At 39.4% G+C, this 25,980-nt stretch overlaps 1 protein-coding gene across 1 annotated transcript; it reads right to left on the bottom strand.

Annotated features, from left to right (window-relative positions):
- Window positions 1–1,457: 1,457 nt before the first annotated feature.
- LOC115811586 (rho-related GTP-binding protein RhoN-like) lies at window positions 1,458–20,745 on the bottom strand. Its single transcript, XM_030773857.1, is given in 6 exon segments — window positions 1,458–1,595; window positions 1,597–1,713; window positions 4,797–4,931; window positions 7,962–8,071; window positions 20,006–20,093; window positions 20,644–20,745. Coding segments are annotated over 6 exon segments (690 nt in total).
- Between the last annotated feature and the right edge of the window lie 5,235 nt (window positions 20,746–25,980).

Here is a 25,980-nt window from a genome sequence, read left to right as displayed (position 1 = left end):
AAGCTGTCTAAAGCTATTGATTACTATCACCCCTGTCATCTGAACAATTGGTTGAGACTGCTTGATACTCCATCTTGAAACATGATTAAAATGAGAAGAAACTGTTCATGTGTGATAAATATTAAACTGGATGACAGTAACTCTTACACAAAGCGGCTCATTTTATTTCAGTATCAGTATAAAGAAAATCTTCTGCCTGTTGATGGTAGTCTGCCAAACTCAGTCTGCTATCAACTCAATTACTTCAGTCAGTGAATTTCTTCAGTGAGCCAATGATTATTAAGCACAGATGAGCAGTCAGTGGAATTGACTCTTTGCCACCAATCTGATTTCCTGCTGTAATGTGCAATTAGTAGGTCTAGTTATTTCATGTTAACTGGTTTTCATGCACGTTCTTGTGTTTCTTACAGGTGTAGTACATCTTTAATATATATTGTCAATAATGGGATGACTCCAGATTCAACACTATATGCTTCTTTAATCAGTCTCGGTGGCTGTCAATCTTACTCAGGCAATCACTTACAGTCCATCACAGAATTCACAATCACACATGTACAATCCAATATCATAAACACTGTAAACATCCACTTTCATGTCTTGCTTATAATGTCCATGTAATCTGGCCAAAGCAGAAAGATGTTAGTGAACCTTTCGTTGAGGTGAGAGAATTAAAAAAAATAATCAAGCTGTCCACAGACTTCAGTTTAACTTTGAAGTTTTCAGTTTAACTTGTGGTGTCTGTGATTGGATTGTGTTTTTTTTGTTTGTTTGTTTGTTTGCTTTTGATTGTTTTGTAGCATATGTCACTTACATTAAAGTTCTCAAAAGTTGGATTCTGAGTACATTTTGTGCTTTTCATTTTTACTTTTTACTCAGGACTCTAAAACAATAATATATTATCTCAATGTAGAGTGTCACTACAGACAGCAAATGACATCTTTCACCTGGTCCCAACTGTCTAATCACATCACTTGCTCTCTTTCTTCAAATATTCAGTTATGGTTTCTCTCCAATGTACATCTTTCTTTAATGAATACAAGTCATGACTACAAACTTCCCTCACCCTGTTTTTAATTTATTTCAGCTTGTTTCACCGTACTCCCAATTTCTTTTATCAAAAGTGGCTTAACAAAATTAAAAAAAAAAAAAAAAATCCAAACCGTCTCACTCATCATCATTCTCAGTGTTTTCTTTTTCTTTTCTGTTCAGCAGTGCAAAAATTGAGAATGACAGAAAAAAAAAAGAGGACAAATAAAGTCAATAAATACTCTTCGGTCTGTATCGTACATAAACGCATCTGTACACTGAGCTCTGTGCTGTGAAGTCACAACAGTGTGAGCATGCTCCTATAGTACACACTGATAGAATCAGCTTTCCACATGGCTTGGCAGGATCTAAACCACTCTGAGCTACAGGGCCAGACTGATCCCAGGTCAGGCCTAAGGATGGCAGACCCTCTACATGAGCACACAGCTCTTAGCGCGATCTTTCCGCATGGCGGGAGGGCGCTCCAGTATCTCTGGGCGCTGTGGTTGCTGGGAGACACGCTTGAGGCCTCGGCGGGAGTTGGATCGCTTGAGGGGGGGGGCGGTGAATGTGTTTGACAGATGCTACCGTGGTAACATGGAACACGTCGCGTACGCTGTTCTCGGAATATTTAGACGTGCATTCGGCATACGCCACTGCCCCAATCTGCCTTGCCAAAGCTGTACCCTAAAAAGAAAGAGGGGAAAAGAGAGTGGTTTATGTTGCTCTAGTCTCGTTGGCACACACCTCAAACAACATACTTCAACATCTGCCGTTTTAGCTGCAGAAAGGTGGAAAGGTCTTCAATGAACTTAACTCAACTGACAAAAAATGTAACATTAAAAATCAAAAGCATATAGTACCACTACAGTGCCCATGTTACATAGGTAACATTGCTTTTTTGAATAATCATCACCTATTATAGTGTGAAACACCGCTTCTGCAAAATTGTTAAAATAATAGTTCAATAAAACATGGCAAACACAAGATGGATGGTCCACTGAGGCCAGGAAAGAGAGAGAGAAAGACAGAGCAATAAGAAAACAAGCTCAAGGTCATCATAGAAACTACAACAAGCATGTTTAATAATGCAGCTTCTTCCACTCCAGCATGCATATCCATCATTTTCTACTACCAATAGCATTATCAGGAACAAATCCTGCTCATGGTTATTTAATGACGTAAGCACTTCTGTGGCCGAGACCAGAGTAGGGACCATCTCAATGAACCTGACCCTGTTCGCGAGGGAGGGACAATTGAAAACATACACACAGTTATAAAATATTCAGAGAACGCCCCTGCTTCAAACCAAAGCACAAACAGCTCTCTCACTGGGTCATTACAGTGCTTTTATCCCTTTTTTCCCTCTTTTTTTTCTCATTCTATACCACTTTTCAAAACTGCTAAACTGAAGTAAAGCTCTCTACTGGAACAGTTGGCTCTCAGTAGACTTCGCCCTTTACTGCAGCGGGTTCAGAGGTGCTGCTGGTGCTACAGGGTGTCTGGTAAGAACTACATAGATGTGATAGTACACTACATTTCTTCCTTCGTTACCACCTTGCACATATATACACATTCAGTAACCCTTAATATCCCAACGCTTATAGAATTACAGTCAATTCAGCATACAAACTTTGGGAAGAAAATGTTTCCCCACAACATTCATCAGAAGAACATCACACTTTTAGCGTTTCTGTACAAACTAACTTCCAAGTCCAAGGAAGAGTTTCTGATGTGAACGTATGCAAACTAAGCGCCGGTCACTACATGACTGAAGAGTAGACATGACGTGCACTCATGATCTCTGTCATGTTTGTACTGAAATCCAGATGGAGAATAGCAGATAATGATCACAGATTTATTAAGTTTTGGTCTCTCTCTAGCTCTCTTTCACAGCCTTTCACACTGATGTTTTCTTTGTGTCTCTGCTCTCTCTTGGTCTGTTCATCTCTCTCTCTCTCTCTCTCTCTCTCTCTCTCACACTCTGTTTGCCAACCTACCACACCAAAAGATGAAATGTAAACCAGAGCATAATTAATATAGTTTGTAACATGCACCACATGAGTGAAAACACAACATGTGATGGAACAGTCATGATTAGCAGGCTTAGGATACAAGTGACTAAGGGTGTTTGGACTTCCAAACTTACTCACAGTTGTTAACTTAATTCCCACTGTCATCCTGTCACATGCTCATCGTGACCATTTACACAAAAGGGCAGTGTACAGGTTACAGATCTACAACCCTCCTAGTTCTTCCTCCTCTTTCTGTCACTTTTTTGTATGAATAATATAAAGTTTGGTATATTCATATTCCACAGAGAAAAGCAGTACTTTGAAAAAACATACTTGGTAAATTTAAATTTTTTTATCCATAGGAAGGCAAAGGCGGCATTTTCAGAATACTTCTCTCAGCGAACTTTGGAGCACACCACAGCAGATTACATTAGATTATCCACAGCAGTTCTCTGGATTTTACCTTGTGACCGAAGCATTCCCTTCTATTAAGACTAATCTAGGAAGTTATAAATTCTTGCTGCTTGATTTGTGTTAGAGACCTCTAACACCACAAAAGACTCCACTGAATTGTAACTTGGTTAAAGAAATGCTTTTTAGGTTCTGTGGAGTTGCAAGTGAGTGTCAAAAATAACAAAAGATCCAAACAAAAAGCTTTTTTTCTTCCTGTCATGATCAATTTGCATTTCTGATTAGACAGATCACTTTGGTTTTGTTCTGGTTTTATTATCTTTTATTCAATTATTTGTTCGTTTTGTGTTGAACAACTCCCTCTCTATGCTTGAACAACCTGGCTGTTGTATAAACCTATCCTCCTCCATCAGGGCGGCGGGAGGAGCTGAAGGACTCTGTATTCAGTGGACGGGTTGAGGAGAAAAAAAAAAAAACCCCAAATTAACATAAAAATGGGCTATTAAAATTCACACATTTGCAGTCCACCTCTGCTATTGCTGGAGGAAATTCCAAACAAACAATTAAAGTGAGCTGCTGCAAACCCTATTTACCCCTCCTCCTTCACTCCAACTACCTTCTCTCTCCCCCACTATCTCTTCCTTTCTCTCGTCCTCTCTCTCTCTCCCTCACTCATCTCTTTAATCCTTCTGACACTTTAAAAAGCTCTGTTTTCATTAAAGTGATTTTTAAAGTCGGATCTTTGCTGAAGTACCCAAGGTGACTTGGATTCTAAAATTGTACCTTGGTTGTCTGGGATACAGAATAATCTCGTCCAATGCCACATTTGAACAAAAATGATCGTGTTTGGTCTGCGCTATGGAAACATTACACATTCAACCCAAGACTACGACCACAGGTGTTTGACCACAGCCCGTGGTCTACGATACTGGACAAATGTTTACCACTAGATTAGATCTGATAAGAGACCAAAATGAGACGATTGTTGTAGTTAAAGGTGCCACAAATGTTAAGTAATAAATAGTATGCTTTAATGATGCAGGTGTCATGGATATGCGCTTGCGTGCAGTAACACAGTGTTTGACGATATACAAGAATATGTATGAGGTCCTGCTTATTCCTGTCAATACATAATCTTCTAGGCAAATTACTTGATTTGTGTGATTCTTTACATGATTAGTGTGGGATAAGGAAACTATCAAAAGAAAGAATCAACAATTTGTTTCTCCAGAGATATATTCATTGAAGAGATATATTCATATTCACTCAGTTTTTCTGAGTGTGTGTGAATGTGTGTGTGTGTGTGTGTGTGTGTGTGTGTGTGTGTGTGTGAGTGTGTCTCACCTGTTCATGTGTGACTGGTATGAGTCGGAGTTTGGACAGTTCTCTCAGCGTGTTCAGGTCCGTTCTCATGTCCAGTTTACAGCCCACCAGCACCACCTTAGCATTGGGACAAAACTCCTGAGTCTCTCCAAGCCACTAAAACCAGAGAGAGAAAGAGAGATTTGAAAGAGAAAGAAATGTGACAAAACAAATCACTCATCACTTTACATACTCAATCCAAACACGACACTCCACCGAGAAAAAACGAGGCACCAAAAATATGGAAAAAGTGGAAAAAATGAGTTACCAGGATCTATTAGGATGCAAAAACAAAAGAACATGACAAGAAAGAGAGACAATGAATGGGACACACAACAGAGCAGCAGAGACAAACGGATGGGAATAACAAACATACCATCAAGCAAATGGAGGAAAACAAGCAAATAACCAAGTTATTCTGGCTGGAGGTATTGAAGGTGAAGTGTTTTGTTATAACAGATCACTCATCTGGTCACGTGTCTGTATTTCTGTTTTATGTGGCTAATAAGGTGTGTGTATGTGTTTTAATAGGGCACGCACATTTTTGTGTTGGTTTCTGTGTTTGTTTGCCACGTGACAGTTTTTCTCCTTTTCCACTTTACAACTGGAGATACGTCAAAGAATTCACTTTTTCCTGTATTGTGTCATTGTTTTATTTACATTTTACGTTTACATTATATATCTAGAGTTTTGCTTGTCAGTTACAGACTGACCCTCTCTTTAACGACTCCCAAAAATGTGATCACTATGTTAATATGGTGTGGTGCTTGATGTAAAAATAATGAAGAAAGGCAGACAAAGCCCATGTAGAACACTGATGGTAGACAAGCTTTATTTTTATTGATTTAAGTGTTGTAGATCTATTGGGTTTGGTAAGAAAAAGGTATAACAAGTATCTCAAAGGTCTCTTTAGCCAAACCTGTGATTTATTCCATTTTAACCCTTAACCCTCATACACTCTGTTTTAAGAAGGAATATGATGATAACAATAAGCTTTATTTGTATAGCACTTTCCTCAACAAGCAGTTCAGAAAGTGCTTTACAGAGAAAGTCAATTTTGAAACGAGCACTGAGCAGTAAAATTAGAATAAAGAGAAATAAAACACATTAAGAGAAATTACAGAAAATATGATCAAATGGTTAAGAACACAATGAAATGAAAAAAAAAGGAAGAGCAACTTAAAACAACATCTAGTTAAAAGAAACATTAAACAGATAGGTTTCAAGGTTTCCTTTTAAAATCACCTGATGAATCCATAGCTCTAAGGTGTTCTGGGAGGGAATTCCACAGTTTGGGGTCATAGTAACCAAAAACTGACTCCTCACTCTTTAGACAGGGTTTAGGAATTAAGTTTCAGCAGCCTCAGTACAGTTTGTAAACTCAAATGAACCTATTTTGTTAGGTATGTGAGGAAAAGCATGTCAGTTATTAAACTGAATGAGAGAGAGAGAGAGAGAGAGAGAGAGAGAGAAGAATTGCAGCACACAAAACTTTGCATAAGTGTCAAACACCTGCCTGTCATGTGTACAATCTTTCCCATCTTCACCTTATGCAACAGACCCAGTAAGAGGCTGTTCTGCCTCTTACTGTTCTGCCTGTGTTTACATGTGTGCAGGTGTGTATGGGTGTGTGTGTGTGAGAGAGAGAGACAGAGAGAAAGGGGAGTCATATGTAATTTGACTCAGAGCGTCAGTCTCCAGTCTCACCTGGGGCCATTACTAAAAGTTACTGACAGTTGAGATGTAGTAAACCAAAGGAGGAAGAAAAAAAAAAAGAAAGTGAGAAGGATATAGGGACAGGGTAGAAAATGAGGAGGCTGAGAAAAAGACCATGGGCAATAGACTGGATAGAGAAGACGGACGGAGAGAGACGATGAATCACTGAGAAAAGGTATAGAGAAAAAAATTTTATTCATGGCTATAATACCGCAGAAGAAAGGAGAAGCTGGCTTTGAGGATCACCTTTGCGGAAGACCTGTCACCTGCAATACACGTCTGCTAATTCTGAAAATGTACCACTTTTGGCATTTTTTGCTGTAGAGGGGATGTAGTGTTTCATGAAATTGAGTGAGAAATCTCCTGTTATTCTATCCTCATATGCAATAAGTGAAGTTTACACTGGGTGTGAACAGACAGAAGGATAAAACACAGACTGATCTGCTGAGCTCACAGACAATGATAAAAGGACGCGTGAAGACACTGTCTGTCTTAAGTGAACGCGCGCGCTCCACTTCTAAGATGATGGCGTGAAGGAATCAGTGCTACACTTGAATGTGTATAGGACCTTTTTCACATTAAAATCAGTCAGGTCAAAACCCAGTCATTGGGCTTTCCTTCCAAAACAATCTCTTTTCACATCCTGCTCTCTTTGTGACCTCTGCGACAAAAGAGAGGTTAGCAGGTCATCTGAAAGGGTTCAAAGTTCAGATGACCAGCTGAAAGAGCATTGATCCCTCAGTGGGTCGGGTCAGAGGAGCTGGTAGGGGGTCATGGCTGAATCTTTATCGAGACACACGATACAACAAGCTTTTTCTTTGGTACCATATGTTAAGTTAAACCGAAACCTAAGGAAGTACGTTCCTCTCTCTAACTGCCAATCAAAGTAGAGACCAGACTTAATGATGAAACTATTAAAGATGAATATCATAGCTGTAGCTATAGCACTTCATCCCATACGCACAGGCCAGACATGGTTTGAAATGCAGATGTTGGGAGCACTGCTGGGTTTGTGTGGTGTCTGAGCTGATTGTGTTGTGGTCATTTTCTTGTTTTACAGGCGGATCTTTCATCAGCCGCATTTGACCAAGTTGGTGACCCTTGACCCTACATTGCCAACACTTATTCAAGATCTGACCCCTTTGGGGCAGCACTGTTCTATCTCTACCCCAGTGTTCTGCCATCTAAAAGATTCCAGAGATCACACTCCTGGGAGAGAGTGTGTCTGTGGACCATATGGATGTGTGATAAGGGGAAAACAGGTTTTATGGTCCATCTGTAATTGTTTGGGGTTGATGTTGATGAGTTTTTTAAATGCTACAAGCTCTGCATCATAGCAATTTTGAAGTTAATGGGCAGATGATGTCATTGCTGTCCAGCTGGTGTTAATCTTATTTGTGTATATCTGGGAGTGTCTGAGTATTCCCTTACCTTTTTCAGCACACTGTCCAGTGTTTCAGGTCTACTGATATCAAAACAAATGATCACAGCATCTGAGTCTGGGTACGCCAAGGGTCGTACATTATCATAGTATGATGAACCTATGGAGAAATCACACACACACACACACACACACACACACACATAGGGTCAAAATCAAACAAAAAGACATTGTTGGTATTAGCATTATATCCTAAAAAGATTTGTTTCGTCTCAGCACAAACACACCCTTGAACTCACTTCTCTTCATTATTTAGAATTATCTAGATGACAATGAATTAGGATTTTGAAATGGAGCACTGATATGCGCATGTTTGGGAGAGACCGGGACACATTCCTGGTCCCTTAAACAACGGGCCCAACCCTCCCCTGTGCCATTAAATTCTGCCCTTTTGTCACTGATAGGAGGGATTTGGACCCAACAAAGAGGTGGCCTGTGGGAATGTGCAAGGACACAGCTAATTTTAGTCTGACTGAAACAAATACACACACCCTTATTCACTTATTCTCACATTTCAGCATACAACACATACCTCAAGACAATAGCAGGAATGCCCACACACACACACACACACACACAAAGAACGAGCTCTGGAAATTAGAAGAGTTGCCACTAGAGAAAATCTCACAATGTTTTCACTTCGTTTTCAACCTTTGACATAACACTCATATAAACATTACAACAGGTGTTCCATTTGTGGTCATTAGCGGATGTTACCTAATAATTACAAGAGACATGCACAGCAGGACACAAACATGACTCCTATAACCACAGCAATTACCCTACATATAGATATAACTGTGTGCTAAAGCACATCAAAGGAAACACAGACAATCATACAGGGTCACATTTTTCTCCACAGTGCATTTTGTCCCAAGGGAACATACAGATGTTCACACATTGATTCAACCTGCTCACATCACGTTGGAAAGACTCAGCCTGAGACAGACACAGACTTCTACCCGGTAGATAGAGAGGAAAGAGAGAGAGCGAGAGAGAGAGAGAGAGAGAGAGAGAGAGAGGGAGGGAGGGAGAGAGAGAGAGAGGAGAGAGAGAAGGAGAAGCAGGTGAGAGAGATAAATATAGGAAGACTAAATGAGATGAGAGGCAGTCTTGATGTGCGTGCATGTATATGTGTATGCTGGCAGTGAAAGGTCAGATTAAAGGCCATACCCTTTTTCTCCCCTGAGTCTCTGACTAACTCTCGCTCGGTGCAGCAAACAGAGATGACTCATGTAACTGTGTGAGTGTGAATGCGTGCGTGTTTTTGTGCGTGCTCGTGAGCATGCGTGTGTATGTATGCAAGTAAAAGCACCATGTATGGAAATAAATGGCTATGAAGCTCTGAACTGCCAAGAGTCAAACAAAGAAAACAGTGCCCTCAATCAGCTGCTCCTGAGACCTCCCGACATTAGTAACCAACAGACTCAGAATAGTCACGTATTTAATTACAGCCAAGGAAAAATAGGTATCTCAGATTGGAAACAAAACACAGATACCAGCACAAACTGGAAATGTATTTGGCCCTAAAACAAGAGTACACAATAACCACTTTAACTGATGGCTGATAACAAACTCAGGAAAATACCAAACATACAGACTGTGAGCACAGATTTGAAACAGAGAGTGGCTGACACAGATAGGCCCACCTGTGGATAAATGCCGGTAAAATTTGGCAGTGGTGTGTAGCTCTATTTAATTTACCAGCCACTATGGTAACCATCTGGTATTGCTTTTCTTGTATAACACCATACCCACTGAAAACATTTGCTTCTGATTGGCTGGTGGGTGTCCGTTAAAAACCTATATCGGGACACCTCAAACATAGATCGAAAATTTAATCAAGCCCTGGTCTGGCCATAAAATGAGAACTGGAAACACAGCTGTATTTCTGCAAAGAGTGCACTTAATACTAACAAATTACAAAACTATTTAAATAGCAAGAAGTATCTTGGATTGGAGTTTTACAGTTATAAAGAGCAGATACAGATCATACATACAAAGGGGACGAATGATCATCTTCTTGTCATCATCTTGAACTGTTACAGACTTTTCATAGAATATGTATATTTGTGAAAGCATGAAATATGACTACATTCGCTCCAGTAAATCATCATTAAAACAAATCGAGAGAGGGAAAGACATAAACAACTTCACTAAACCTTTTAAGTCCACCACTGAGGGAGGGAGAAAGAGAGGGAGGGGGGGGGGGGGCAGAGGGAGAAGAAGTGGTGATTTAAAATGTACCTTGTAAAAACTTGTGCGTATCCAGTGGCATCTGGCCACCACCCTCAACAACTGCCACTTTTCTGTTCATCTCAACAAAATAAAAACACTTAAAAAGCACTACTGTGACCACCTGAAATGATACCCAAAACTTTTGGGAAATGAGGTTAGATTGGTAAAGTGGAGCTCAGCCAAATTCAAAGACCTTTTCAAAGTGTGTGACACTCAAATGCATGTTCACATCTATCTCTGTGTGTTCAACAAATATTGGACAATAACACAAACTATGAACATAGTTCTGTTACAATAAAATGTAATGAACTGAGGTTGTGTCCCCACCCCCACTGTAAAAAAGAAATTACAGAAAATTGCTCTGATTTGATCATGTCAAGGGCAACAAAATGTTGCTGGAGCCAGGACCATGTAGCCTCCTAGTTTATTTTTCGTTACGTTTTTTCAATAGCACAAAAAAGGCACACACTGTCATGAAAAATACATGTAGCAACGTCAACCAAAGTAACAGTCAAACGGACAAACAGCCAGATACAGATTTTATCTGTTTGTACTTAAGGAAGGAAGTCACAGGGGAAGTCAGGCTGAAGTATTGCCATGGAAACCTTCTCGGTTACCTGTTGCCATGTGACTGTGGCTCAGGGTAAGAAAATGCCCTATAAATGGCAGATGTTGAACATCTGAAAAACACTGCATACTATAAAATGCAGCTGTAACTGCACACCGCAGCAAACAAGTCCTATATAGAAAGCACACATTTTTCAACATGGAAAGACCAGATGCTGAAACACAGGATAAGTCTCAAGCAACCCATTTCACAACACATTTCAATTACTCTACATAGCTATAATGAGTCTTTCACATTTTATAATTAGAGCCTTACTACAAGACCCAAATTGTAACAACCTAACTGTAAAATAAAATGTGGGGAGAGAAAATGACATTCTTTGAGTTTAGTGTGTTTTCTCTGCACTGGTCCATCACTTTTAATATGCAGTATACCCTGGCACTGGGCATCAGGACAACCCTCCACAGGAATCTAACTAATGGATCCCACATGAGGGCCATGACAGCCAATAGAGCACTTCAGTCCTGCTCAAGCCAATGGGTACAGAGTAAAAGGAGTGGAGAGGAGAAGAGAAGAGAGAGAAGGAGAGAAGTATTTTTAAGAGAACAGGAGAGGCAGACAATTAAGCAAATCATTTAGTGGACAAATATGGTACGTGACATCTATGCAAGCATTAATATGCTCACATGTACAAAGCAATTACTGGCGAGTCAGAGTAGAATAAGTGTATGTGTCTGTGTGTGCGTGTGTGCATGTGTGTATGTGTGTGTGTGTGTGTGTGTGTGTGTGTTATGAGGGATGGGGGGGGGTGGGGTTGACCATAATTGTAGCTTTATGGGAGCTCATGAAACAGCCAATTAAAATTTACATCAGTCTGCAGATTTCCCTGAGTGTACGGCAAACAATTAGACAAACAGCACTACACAGAAGAGAAGAAAAAAGAAAAAAGAATTCCATTATGATACTCCGTTCCAAGTGCAACTGATGTCTGTTTCATTTTATTTGTTTGATACTTTTTAATAATAACCATAAAAAGGGACGAAGTGAGCTTCTATCTTTTCTGATTCAAAGACTCTTCACGTGAAATGTTAAAACAAAATGGGTTCACTGCCTGGGCCTCAATAACAGCTCTTTCCATGCTTGAGGAGGGCAGAAAGATCGGCACAGACTAACAGCCTAATTAAATGAAAAGTGCAACACCCATTATCATCCGCCTGTCTACTGTGAAAGGGATATTTATCTGTTTTCACTTCACACATTTTGGATTTGTTTTATTACACACATAAACAGGTTTTTTTTTTTTTTTCTTCTAGCATTTGGAAAGCAGCTAAACATTTCATGTTGGGGAAACCGTATCATAGCAACCTGGAAAGGAGCTAAAAGGACTCTTTGTGTAGTCATGAAAGAAGTTAGAAAAAAAGAAAGGGGAGAAAAAAAGGAGCGCGAGGAAGTTGGACAGGATGGATGGATGGATGGATAGATGGATGGAGAAAGCGTTTTTGATGTGTGGTGGCTGTGAGTTTAATCGGTAGCTAGGAAAGGAGAAAAGGCTTTTAAGTCTGAAGTGATTCTGTTGGGTGCCAGGTCACTGTAAGTAATGGTGGTCAAGACACCGCTGTCTCCAAAGCTGCCATGGAGATGCTGTAACATGCCAGGTCTTATGTTACCAATCTCTGTGTAGTGGAAACAATTTCTTTAGGATTTTCCGCTGTGAGAATAAAAAAAAAAAAGAGCTTAGCGACAAGGAAACAAGAGGAGCCCTTGACACTGACAGTGGTGCCGGAATACGCCTAATGTCCCGTGACCTCAAGCCTGGGGGTTGTTTTCTATTTTTTCTGCTTTTGTTATGAAAAAGTGTTGCCTTTTTTTTCAGGGGGAGAGGTAGGTGGATCGGAGGCTAATTCAAATAACATTAATTAGCTTTATGGTTGTCATGAATGCAAGGACTCGTACAGCTCTTTTCCGCTAGGCCGGTGCTGGTGCCGGTGCCGGTGCCGGTGCCGGTGCGGAGTCAGCACTGCCTTGGTGCTTTAGAGACTTTGTGTGTCTTTATTCTTCATTATGTATAACTTCATTATGTATATAACAAAGGAACAGTCTGTAGAGTTTTTTGTCATTTTGTTGGATAGAATTTTACAACACGACCTTTACCTTCAAATTCAAGTTTTGTTTTATTTCCAGTGTTATTACCAAAGACTGATCAGGGTTTTCACATAATTCATTTGATGTAGGAAACTTTTGGCTATTTTAAAGTCAAGCTGCATAATTTACACTGAAAATATGGGTCCAATTAGTTGAAAGCCAATAATGTTTCAAAGTTTCGATGGCCAAACACAAAACTACCTTTACCAGTTCAGCCTGAGGCAAAACACTTTCATTATCTCCTTCATGTTTTTGTTTTGGGCGAGGCCATTTTGAAATAGCATGAACAGAAAATGAAGTGATATCTTACGAGACAGACAAGACTCTGCCCAAACCACTCAGCATGATCAGTAATAAACAAACGGATAGAGAAAACAGTATAGGTGACACGTATTCTCTTTCCTAAATCAGTTTTGAAACTGTGACCTCTATACACCCCAGAGTTTAAACTTGCCTCACTGTTTGTTTTGATTATTTGGCAGCATTTTCAGCTTTGGCAGTTGTTGCAGGAGTTAGTTTCCAACAGCTCTGCACAGGTCTCTTTGTCAATTTATGAAGTATTCAGCCACTTTTTTTCCAGTTTTGAAAGTCTGCTCAGCTTTTTATTTTCACTGCGTATTTGAGGTGGAAGTTTTGCGGGAAACAATCCAGGGCAGTTTGAAGTAGGTTTGAAATTGTTGCGGAATGGCAAAACAAACTCAAAAGTCAAACCAGATGAGAGTTAGATAATACGGTAGCAGAGGAACCGGTATATCACCTCTTGTTTTTTGTTGATGACTGCTTCCCTTGAAGCCAGCAACAGAACATACAGGTGGTGGGCGGGGCCAGATATACTGGCAAATGCAAACCTCTCCATCTCAAGGTTAAACCTGTCCTACATGTATATCCTGTAGATAAACTGTAGCCCAAAGTATATACAGAAAGTAAACACAGGATGTCAATATGTTGATCAGAGAGATGTATTATTCCTAAAGTAAGCATTATGTGATGCTGATTCATGACTTTCTCAAAAACCAACAGAGAGGGAACATTTGTGGTGCTATTTGCATTTTGGGCGTTCTATAAATTGAGGTATTTGAAGATTTGTCTGGACCTTGTTAATGAAGTTATTTTATTTTATTTTTTTTTTATTTATCATGTATTATTTACTTACTAGCAGCATACTGTTCATATAAATATCTCTTTATGTTTCAGAGACTCGGATGAATCCAACTGCCACAGCTACACTCTCAGCTTGCACTTTTCCCCCCATGTTCAAGACCAAGAATTTCTTCAGTAAACAGGCCTGATTACTTCTGTACACAAAACTGATTAGAATCTGTCAGAGCACCGGACAAGTAGCATTCCCTAGTTAAAATTCCCTAAAAATGAGTCAGGAAATGGAAAAGAAGATATGACCTGCTCAGTGGCAGAGTTTAATAAGCAAATAACTTCTGGTGAGCTTACCATAAAGTCAGATTCAGTTTGGAGAATGCAAATTTTATCAGATCTTCACAACTTCACATCAGTCACCCTGCTTTCATCTTTATGTATCATGTTTCTTAGGGAATCTTAGGGAAGAGAGTTCAGTGATCAGATGTCCAAGGGACTGGACTTAAGCCTGAGTTCCTGTTCAGTTTCTGTCTGTAGCAAGTTATCAGCAGGTTGCTTGTGTCTTTCTCCAGTCAAGGGTCTTTTACTCCAATTTCAGCAGCAAATCAAATGTACAAATACTTGCAGAGAAGATAACACACTTATAAATAGGTTAAATGAATGTAGAGGAACGGTATACTTCAAAGTATGGAACTATAAATTTGCCGGTTGTTTTTTGGCCAGTTGAGTCAGTTCAGCTTTTCCTGTGTTTTGAGTTAAAGTAAGGTCATGGTTTCTGTTACTTTCACTCAGCCCATTACTACTGTGGCATGAAAACACAAAACATAAAGTCAGTGTTTCCTTAATAACGTCTGGGCTTTCAAAGTGCAGCCTGCCAACTTGGCAAAATTTCAGCTAAAACAGGACAAACAGAGGTTTAACGGTTCACCATATTCATGGTTCAGCTTGTACCATGATTTGGCTTAAAAGAAAATTTGAACCAACTCAACTGCTAAGCAACTGTAGTTTTTCTTTCTTTTTAATTAAAACATACACAAATTTAACACAGAAAGAACAAATTTAATACAAACAGCAACAAAGCTCTTTAAATATGAGAATGAAAGAAAACTAATTTCCAATATCTTTCATTTTAAAAACTATCATTTTCTAATTATGATTAATGTTATTGTAATGATCAAAAGCACAAACAGCATGGCATGTTCTCCTATACTAAAAATATGCATTCTCTGTGATTTGACTGCAGATTCATTATTCATGTACTGTGAACCAAACCAAGGACTACAGAGCCACGGTTTTTGGTTCCAACACAAAACCATTACATCCCTGGCAAAAGGAAACTTCGAGGAAATGATGGACATTTTGCATGAGCCTATCACCTCTGTTATTCCTCCCACTGGGGACCTTTTAATGCAAATCATCCCTTTCTCACTGTCTTTCTTTCTTTCTTTCTTTCGTCTTTTTTTAATATTATCCAAAACGACCTTTCCAGACAGTTTTTGTCAGGGATGGGTGATCGGCATTTTGTGGTTTTGAGATTGTAAATAATACTGAAGTTACACGTGGGAAATTAAAATTTAGAGAAGACAAGCAGGTAATAAAAAATGATGTGTTATAAAGCAATGCATTACTGAAGAAAATGCCATTATCTGGTAGCACTTTTATCATAACTGATCAAAGAACAATAAGAAAAAGTCTAAACTTCTTCGTCATAATTCATCAACAATCACAAGTGTGCTATCAGCAAAATGACAAACCTGTCTAAACCCTCTGTCAACTAAAGCATTTCATCCAGTCGCAATTAAATTATCAACAAAAGTTTCAATAACTGTACAGATGAAGTTTCAGTGTCCCAAATGTGCCAAGCCAATAAGTTTGAACTTGATAAATCTATGACTCTTCTGCAATTCTGATGACTTACATTAATATTCCCTCCTTCAAAAATTCAAGACCTCTTCACTATGTCTCTCCTAGAATCTGTTTTGTATTGACAAAACTGCAGGGCAGACAAATATGGAGTAGAGCACTACTGAAGATGAGGAGCAGAACTACTCTCCTTTACATTATTGATGAAACAAAGGAGGATAAACCTCCCTCTGTTTGTGTGTGTGTGTGTGTGTGTGTGTGTGTGAGATGTGTGTAAGATTGCACTCAACTCCTGTAGGGTTTCACATACTCTGTGTGTGTGTGTGTGTGTGTGTGTGTGTGTGTGTGTGTGTGTGTGTGTGCACCCGCACACATTTGTATGTGCTTGTGTTTTTGGAGTCAGTGGTTTGCAGGATGGAATTACAGGAGAAAAGGAGTCTGCCATAATACTAATCATGTACATCAGCATCCAGCTTAAGGGGACAGGAGGTAAGCATTGATTTTGTGTTCCTTTGATACAGACACCAAAGCTAGGACAGTCTGGGTCAAAATGACAGAGCCTCTCCGGCACACACACACACACACTCACACACACACACACACAAAGTCTCTCACTCTCTCGCTCTCTCCCTCTCTCTCTTGTCTTCTCCAGAGGCAATGGATCCAGGTTTTCTTTTCCTCTCCCTCTCTTTCTCAGGAGCAGCTGGGCTCTTAAGGAGTGCGTAACATCTGATAGGGCTCAGAAAACCACCTCATCAATTAATGATGGCCTGCTGTGGCAATACTGCTGCACCACATCCGCTCTGCCATGGGCATGTTTATGAGTGTGTGTGTGTGTCTGTGTGTGTGTGTGTGTGTGTGTGTGTGTACAAACAAAAAAACACAGAAAATGGCTGTTTGAACTATCAAATGAAACTAAATTAATAGACACATGCTCTCACAGAAGCTCCAGTAGGCTACAACTGAAAGCACTGAAAAGTTCAGCAACAGCCAGGAAGTGGAGCATGAAGACCTCATGCAAAGATCTGTTATGGCATCAGAGCTAACAAGTGACCTGATAACATGCTGCAGGTGAACACTCTCTAACGATTACAGGCACAGCCCTCTGTGAAAGAGAAAACTCTTAATGGTGCATATACACATATACAGCATTGTGTCTGGTGTGTGTGTGTGTGTGTGTGTGTGTCTGTGTGAACTAAATGGTATAATTACTCTCTAAATGCCCTGTTAGCCATGACCTTTGTATTGAGTTCCTGCCTGGCTGTTTCACACTGTGTCACATAGTTTCAATAGATTCATAATTGGCATTACAACTGAAATTCCTCCTCAAACCTTCCAACTAATGAAAGGTGTCAAAGTTCAAAGGGTCATGGCCTCTGGGATTCCAGAGACGGATTAGCCTTACTTTTGGTGATAGTGGCACTTCACACTCCACTTGAAGAGTTTGATCCGCACAATGACATCACAACGTGAGCTCACTGAGACTTTAATTGGCCTGCCTAACCCTGCCACTAGAAAAGGGTCAACTCACGTCGGATTAAAAATTCCCACGAAGCAAACCAGCCAGAGGGCAATGGTTTTCACAAAAGCTGAAACTGAGAGAGAGGGTGGGAGAGAGGGGAGAGGGAGCAAAGGAGAGGTAAGCACAGAATAAAAAAAGGGAGAAGGAAAGGTGTGCCATCAACAAAAAGTTTCCATTAAAAAAAAAAAGACAAACCGCAACTGAATGGAAGTTGTAATGCGAAGAAAGAAAAAAATTGGACAGAAATCGAAAATCAGAAATGAAAGAAATTTCTGCCTAAAGTGACCAAGTGGAAGGACAGTGAAAGTAATATAGAGACAGATACACACACTGTTGTTTGATCTTTCGGTCAAAGGTTAATGACAGTTCCTTCATTGTTGTGTTTCAATTTCTCTCTCCTTCTGTCTGCCCCAAAGCACTACTGTCTAACCTCTGTCCTCCTGTCCCTCTGCACCGCTGGTCCACCCCTCCCATACCCGCCCCAACCCACTGCACTGCCAAGTGCCAATCACAGCACCATTAAGCCTCCAGTTACATTATGAGTAATCACCCATGAGTGAGAGAGGGCAGAAAACCAGAGAAAAATGTAAGGAAGAGAGAGAGAGAGAGAGAGAGGGTACAGCATTTTCATCATTCCATATGTAGTTCACTGCTGGGAGTCATATAGCGTATAGGTTTGGGTTTCAAATCTCAACATGTAATTCTCTTTTTTTTCCCCCAAGCATTTGAGCTCTGATCCCGGTTCACAGGAGAGCAAAAAAACATTCATGAATACTTCAGCAGCACTAATTCACACACATGATAAAATCATAATCTCAGTTCTCTCTCTCTCTCCCTCTTTCTTAGACACACACACAAACACACATACACACACAGAAACAGAGAGAGGAAGGGAGAGAGAGAGAGAGAGAGAGAGAGAGAGAGAGGGAGAGAAAACATTTTTGTTTGGTTGCTTCAGTAACAGTAGTTTAAACCGACAGTGAAACCCTCAGTGGTACAATAGGCACACATTTTTTCTCATGCTCTTCCTCCTGCACTCACGCAAGATTACCATGAACTACTGCATTTAATACGCACCCATGCACACAGACTGGATCTTCAGGATCTGAACACACGCACCTATACACACTGATGCGGACAGACTGAATCAATTACCAACTCGGATGGAAAACAACCACAAACATACGAAAGTGCACGTGCGTAGTTTGAATCACAATTAATTACAATTAATCATCTGCTTATGAACACAGAGCAAAACAAACCAATATACATATATTCTTTTAATCACAATCAACACTTTTTTCCACACAAAAAATGACTTAGTTAGTTAGTCAGTTTATCTGTCTTCTAAACTTGAACACAAAAGATTGTGTACTCAGATGGCAGAGAACAAATAACCTGCCACAAGAGAGATGGCGAATCTGCCAGTATTTGAGAATGTGAGCAGATATTTCCCTTGTATGGATTCTGGAGGGATCCATATAAACAGACCAAACAGATATTACTCAGTATACCTTGCACTGTTATTTACATTTAAGAGGCTTTAAGGTCAAAACCTTCTTGCTTGGACTTCTAAAGATCTTCAACAAAGTATTAAGGACACGTTGCCTACTGTAATGATGTCACTGTGAGCAACACTGATTTAAGAAAACACTGGGCTGTCTGGAGTTGGGCAGTATGAATGCCATGCACACACCCACAGGTGCAGCAGTATGCAGGGGAACCTGTTTAAAAGCTTATATTTAAATGTAAAGCTGAATATCTGCATTCCATTAGATTAAAGCAAGACTTTGGCACCCTACTGTTATGCCCAGATGTCTCTGTGTTAACTGGGAAGAAAAGATTGATGTGGCTGCCGACCATGGAAACAGTACAACTGGTGAAACCAATTGTATTGTAACTAAATACAATTTTTATCCAGATCAATTTCCATGTGGGCTAATTTTAGTATTTTACAATACTTTGTATTGTGTTGTACATGCAAGTCTTTTTGGCTTGCATTAGTTTCATAGGACATGACACAGCTAACACTGACACTGAAGTCAAAGTTAGGATTTGCCAAACCAGACATCTACGTTTTGACTGCAGTTCCTCAGGGTGAACAAATGTATACACTGTAACCCCGAGACAGCAGGAGAATAGGTTTGGGAACTGCAGGTGGAGTAACTGTCATATGAGACTAACCAGGTCTTTCTGTCCACGTGCAGGACAAAGCCAGACAGATAAGTATGAAGAGTACAGCTAACAGATACGGTCTCACGTGCACAGCCATCCCTTTGCAGAGCTGATTATTGTCATCACCAAAAGACGTCACTGACAGCAACACAGGAAACACCATAACAAGGTCTTGACCAAAAAATATTAAAACAGCTTATGTTTGACCCAACGTCCAACGTCCGTTATGACAGAGCAGGCTGGGGTAAGACGATTACTAATGTAGACGACTGAGTATTTTCTGATATCTCTCCATGAACTTCACAACGCAGCGCAGTGCGCCGGGTCGCAGCCATCTGCCTTCTGTTACAGATAGTGTAGGGATCCATACTAAGGAAACAGCTTCGTCACTAACTTGTAATACGCTTTTATGCAATGTAACGTTGACTCTTTACCTGAAGTGTCCCACATGTTGAGTTCAATCCTTTGTTTGTCGATTTCAAAACTGGCCGTGTAGTTTTCGAAGACCGTCGGTACGTAATTCTGCAACGAAACATTCCGAGTATGACTATTGAATGCTTAAATCATTTCTTTTTATTAATTATATTCCACGTCTAATCATAAATAGATATCTCCCTTTGCCTGAACTACACTGTGTTATATGTGTCGGGGTTTACTATGGATCACGATTTGACATCAGTGAACAGCATAAAAGTACCTGACATGGGCTTGCCTTTTATAATTTCGTTTTCGCTTAATTTCTCAATGATTAAGTATTCGCATTTTGGTCATTGTTCAAGAGAATATTAGTTTTATTAAACATTCGGGAGCGATCCTTTGGTTTAATTCTGATGTAGATAGACACTGATTCATTAACATCTGCGCCAAGCGCAACCAACTCATTTAGCGAGCGATGTGCGTGCATTCCTGTGATAACTTCGTACATTTTGTAGGTGCCAGTCAACGTTCTCTACCTTAATATCGTATTGTTACATTCACTTTGACAGTTATATCATAGAGGACTCTATAACTTCAATCAAATTTTGTAAATCACGACAAAATTATTACATCCTTGTATTCTCAGATCACTGACCTCTGGATAGGAATCCTTGGCGAATACATGCAACAGAGCCGTCTTTCCACATTGTGTGTCCCCGACAACCACGATCTTACAGCGGCTGCCCTTGGTCTCCATCGCACCGTCAGTAGCCTACAGTGTGTTACTGACCAGCCGCAAACGGCACATTTACGCTCCCCAAAAACTTTAGTCGTCTAGGCTTTAATGAATTGAGGGCATATCCGATGCGTTGCTCTCCTATGCGTTTTAGCTCTCGCACCACCAGAAAACGCTCAAAACACCAGTTGTCACTTTAATGACGTTCTCCACAGCCACATTCTCAACGCACTTTCGTGTGCCGCTGCCATCGGGGGTTCTGGGAACTCTGACATGCCGTTTTGCGGCCCCGCCTCTCAGCAAATGTTATCCAATGAAGTTGAAATTGCAATGCTGAAGCTGATATTCGTTCACTTAGCGAAGTAAACTTGTGTGCGTCTGTGTGTGTATGTATGTGTGTGTGTGTGTGTGTGCGGGGGAGGCGGGGGTACTTTGTTTTGGTTTTGCTCTGGAAAGTGAAGTTGTCAGTATGATAGAATATGTTAGGTCAAGAGTCAAGATTTATTTTTCAAACCAAAAATGTGATGTGAATCAATATCAGTGAAAGCATTCAGGACCTACCTGTAAAATGTCCCAAATGTTCCTAGTCATCCATAGCATCACCTAGATCGGTCCTCTGTCTAGTTGACAGAAACCAAAGGTTTTGACTGACATCTTCTGGCGACAAATATGTGCGCACAGTCATGTCAACCGTTGCTTTTGTTATTCACGATATTACGTCATGTTTTCAAAATGACTTACTGTGAGTTTGACTGGTCAACAATTCTAGTAATTCTAATTACACGCCTATCCTAAGTTAATAATTCACTGAGTCAGAACAACATTGACTAAATGTATAGTCAAAATTATCGAGGTGTAAATGTTTTAACACACAAAGACAGCCTTGTTTTCGCATAATAAAACAATCTATTGTACAGACCGCTTACTGCCTTCTTTTATAATAAAGTTGAAGTGTCTTTGTGCAAAAATACCACTGTGGTGTAATCGTCAGCAGAGGGCAGACGTAGACCGCAATTTAACAAACGAGGAGCAGGCGATTTTTACATTTTTTATTGAGTCCAAATTAAAGGTTTTGTTTTTCACAATACTGATAACAGGGACTTTATAACGTGGAAAAGTCATTGAGAATTTGTTCCAAAGTGATAACATTTATGTTACCTATATGTCAAAATAGCAATGCAATTACCATTCAGTAGGCTTGGAAGGATGTGTTTGTGTGTTTGTGTGTGTGTGTGTGTGTGTGTGTGCGTTTGTGTGTGTGTGTGTGTGTGTACGCTGATGCATGTTAGCACAGCCCCATATAAAGTGGCACAGAAAGAGGTCTTTAGAGAACAATACAAGTACTTAGTCTTAGTTTTAATTTTAAACAACTGGAAAGATATTACTTTAATAATTGTTTAATATAATCCAGCAAACAGAGTGTGATTTTATTTAAGTATGATTTTATTTTCAAGAGGATATTAACCAATGTTATAATTGACCAATATTTCATACTTTTCACCCACTTGCAACAGTAACACTATTGTGTCATCTTCTATAGTGTTCTATACTGATACACTGATGCACAGACTGACCACTCTGTCATATATTCACATTTATTCCTCTGGTAAGTGCAGACCTTTCAGTCTGCATTTGTTGACTGCTTAAATTCAAGCTGAATATGTCTGATTGGAAGATGCCCACGTCAAACCAATTTTTTTTTCTGTGCTTTCCTTTTTTTTTTTGCCAAATTCTTAGAAATATTTCATTTCTGCAAGATTTATTTGCATTTCCAAGTTTCATAGCTTTCATCCTGCCTTAGAACTTGTGTACTTCACAGTTCCAGTAAATTAGTAAAAGCCCAAAGACACATAATGCAATAATTCTGTAATATCATCAAGATTCACCACATTTCACTTCAAGTTAGATACTCCTTAAACATAAGAGTTCCTCTGATGTCAAACCTTCCGAATGTGTGTTGGGTTGAAAAGTTTTTTTTTGGTCTAATGGTTCTAATTTCTAATCCAATGATAATCAGAAAACTTCAGATGCTTATTATTATCTTTTTCCACCAAAAACGCCTGTTGACATGGAGGTTTTAGACCACAGTAAAGACCTACATGCACCCATGTGGCCTTATTTGGAAGCAATATTGTATGAGTGATCCTTTCTTCCTCTCCTCTTTGGGCAGCTTGATCACCCTTATTGTATGCATCAGGGGGTGATGATCAGCTACCTGATTATCCAGCAGCCAGATGGGGACACTGCAGCTGATGCTGCATGACTTTCTTTAATTTTTTGCTGGCTACTTAAGTTCATTTTTATTTGCTGACATTTGTTACTTTTGCATTTAAGGTAAATAATGTCGATAAGAGCTGTGAACATCTATGTAGGAGTAAAACACCATTTATAGGCTGATTAATTGATTGATTGGTTGTTTGCTTGCTTGATTGGCTGGAGAATGGTAGAACGATTAATTGATTGTGGTCTTCTAGGTTTGCCTCTCCTTTCATTTCTCGGCTTTGATCGCCTGCAGTTGGCCATGTTTTTTGTTGTTGTTGTTGTTTTTTTTAATAAACCTTTTATTTTGTTGATACCGTGTAATTTGAGATAGCGGTCTAGGTTAATTACCCTGACACATCTTGTTTGCCTCCCAGGTCATTGTCCAGTGGAATTTGGGGTAGCACAACACAATTCTGAAACTTAATAGCATCTTGAGATGCAGTCCAGTTTTGTGGATTTGTAATCAACCATCTCTTGGTTTGTAAAGGTCAATTTTGTCCTGGTATATTTTGTTTCTTTTCTCAGAAAAGCTATTAGGAGCATGTATGATTGTAATTTTGGAACAAAAATGTTTCTTGAAGAACAAAATCCTTTAATCTGAGCTATCGTATTATTTTCACAGAAAATACAGAAATTGTATGGAATATAATTTCCTATTTTGAGTGTACAAGTTCCATTGCGACTATTCCATAATGGTTAGAAATACTATCACAGTCTGAATTCATTGCTGCATGCATGGTGCCATTACATGGTAATTTATTATTTTGAAATGTCACTTTTATATTAAAAATGTGACATTGAAAGAACGTTAGCGAACTACTCTATTGTTTTCCTTTTTTCACCTTTCCTGAAAGTAATCTCTTAAAACATAAATTAAAAAATATAACTATGGTGCTGGAGAAATCTGAAAGTTTTTGTCATTACTAATATAATAATAATAATAATAATGATAATGATAATGGTAATAACAAAGCTGAATTAAAATTATATTATCCATAAGTTCGAGAAAATAGATAATTATTCAATATTCAAATAATATTCAAATGATATAACTAGAACATGAGCCTGTTGGCTGATCAGATCTAGGCATATACACATGAAGTAGACAAAATAATGGAAACACCACATGAAAAGGAAACACAAATAGTTAAACCATATTAACTGTTTGTACCTTCATGACACTACACCACACACAGATACACACAGGTGGATCCACATGCATACCCACTTTCAAAGCAGAACCCATCTGATTCTTGTTAATAAATAATACAGGAAAGAAGATAGCTATAGATAGATAGTTATCTTCTGCAGGGTATAGATAACCCTACAGAAGATAACTGTATTGCCTGATCCTCTAACCCAAATCCTTTAGCTGCCTCAACCAGTGTAAACTGGTGTGGACACATCCCCTTCCACTACATTACATAAATGACCTTAACAAAAGCATCTTCACAGGTTAGGTATGTTGAGTGATAATTAACAATACACTGAAACTAAAACGATGTCAGACAGTCAGTACTTCTGTTATTTATGTTTCTGAAGCAATATGATATGACTAACAGAGTTTGAAAGAAGCCAAATGGTCAGTGCAAAAACTGTGGGTGCATTGTTCACAAAAATTGGAAGATGATGTGATGCAGCGAGAGGGACAAGGTGGAAGAATAATGACAGCATTCGCAAAACAAGAAAAAGAGCAAAGGAATAGTAGTCACAGTCCCAAGCTTACTGACAGGGATGGCAGACAGTTAACATGATGGTTGCTAAAAGCCATAAAACAACTTGATCAACAAAGACAACCAAACTTGTACATTGAGTTCATAAAGATAGAATTTACAATAAGACAATGTTCATCCTTTGATGAAAACGCTATTTCTCTGAGATGTTCCCATATTCCCAGACAGCAATGCCCTGATACACACCGGCAAATGGACTCAAGAGTGGTTTCATGAGAACCAGGATAAAATAAAGCGCCTTCCATGGCCTCTTCAATCAGCAGATTTAAACATCATTGAACTTTTACAGGAAATTCTGGAACATACCATGCAAAGTAGATTTCCATCTCCTTTATCCCCCAAAGGCCTTGAGGGTTTCCTGCTCGAAGAGTGATCCAGTATCCCATTATACACAGTTCAGAGCTTTTATAACATCATTCAAATAAAGACTGGGGCTGATCAGAAGGCAAAAGATGGTGCAGTTCTTAGACACTAGACATTCATACATTGTTCAGTTTTTTTTGTTGTTGTTATTGTTGTTTTATCCATCACTCTATATATATATAGTGCAATGTACATAGGTGCATAGTATAGATATTTTTGTGGTTGCCACAGAAAGGAAGTGAAACACTGAACCAGCGAATACACAGCTCTCGATTAGTGGTGGTATTTCCTGTCACACCCCTCCAGCCCCATCTTAATCTTGTAGTGGAGTTCCTGTAGTCTGAATGACAAGGACAAATTTTTCAAAACATCCGTTCACATGAGCGGGTGTCACTTGAGAGAGGCCCACTAACTGTCTACAAGAAATTAATTTATCAAACTGAAAATTGTTTTTATTATAGAAGTATTCCTAATAAATAAATAAACACATATGCAAACAAGTACACAGATAAATAATAAATTTGAAAAAACACAATACCACCTGTTTGTTTTAGAGCTGTGTGAGGCTCCTGTTCCACTTTATGGACTCCATTTCCGTGTTTTGTGATTCGCCCATCTTCATCCTGCCAATACTAAGCGGAGCTGCCAGCGCGCAGAACTGTCATCCCTCATCTAGCCAGCCAACACAAGCCAGGATCCCTGCAGCTCAACGTCTCATAGATATTTCACACTTTTTCGCTGTTAGTCTGATATCTCATAGATTTTTACACCCAGATTGCTAACTCCCGGCTTTTCTCACGAAATATCTGTCGTGCGATATAGGCCTACGTACAGCAGTGTAATTAATCATATTTAGCCGAATTTTCAGTTTTGTGTTGTAAGTTAAATTATCCAAGCC

This window comes from Chanos chanos, chromosome 5, assembly GCF_902362185.1.
Source record: "Chanos chanos chromosome 5, fChaCha1.1, whole genome shotgun sequence".
Taxonomy (NCBI): Eukaryota; Metazoa; Chordata; class Actinopteri; order Gonorynchiformes; family Chanidae; genus Chanos; species Chanos chanos.
This window is presented reverse-complemented; position numbering and strand designations above follow the sequence as displayed.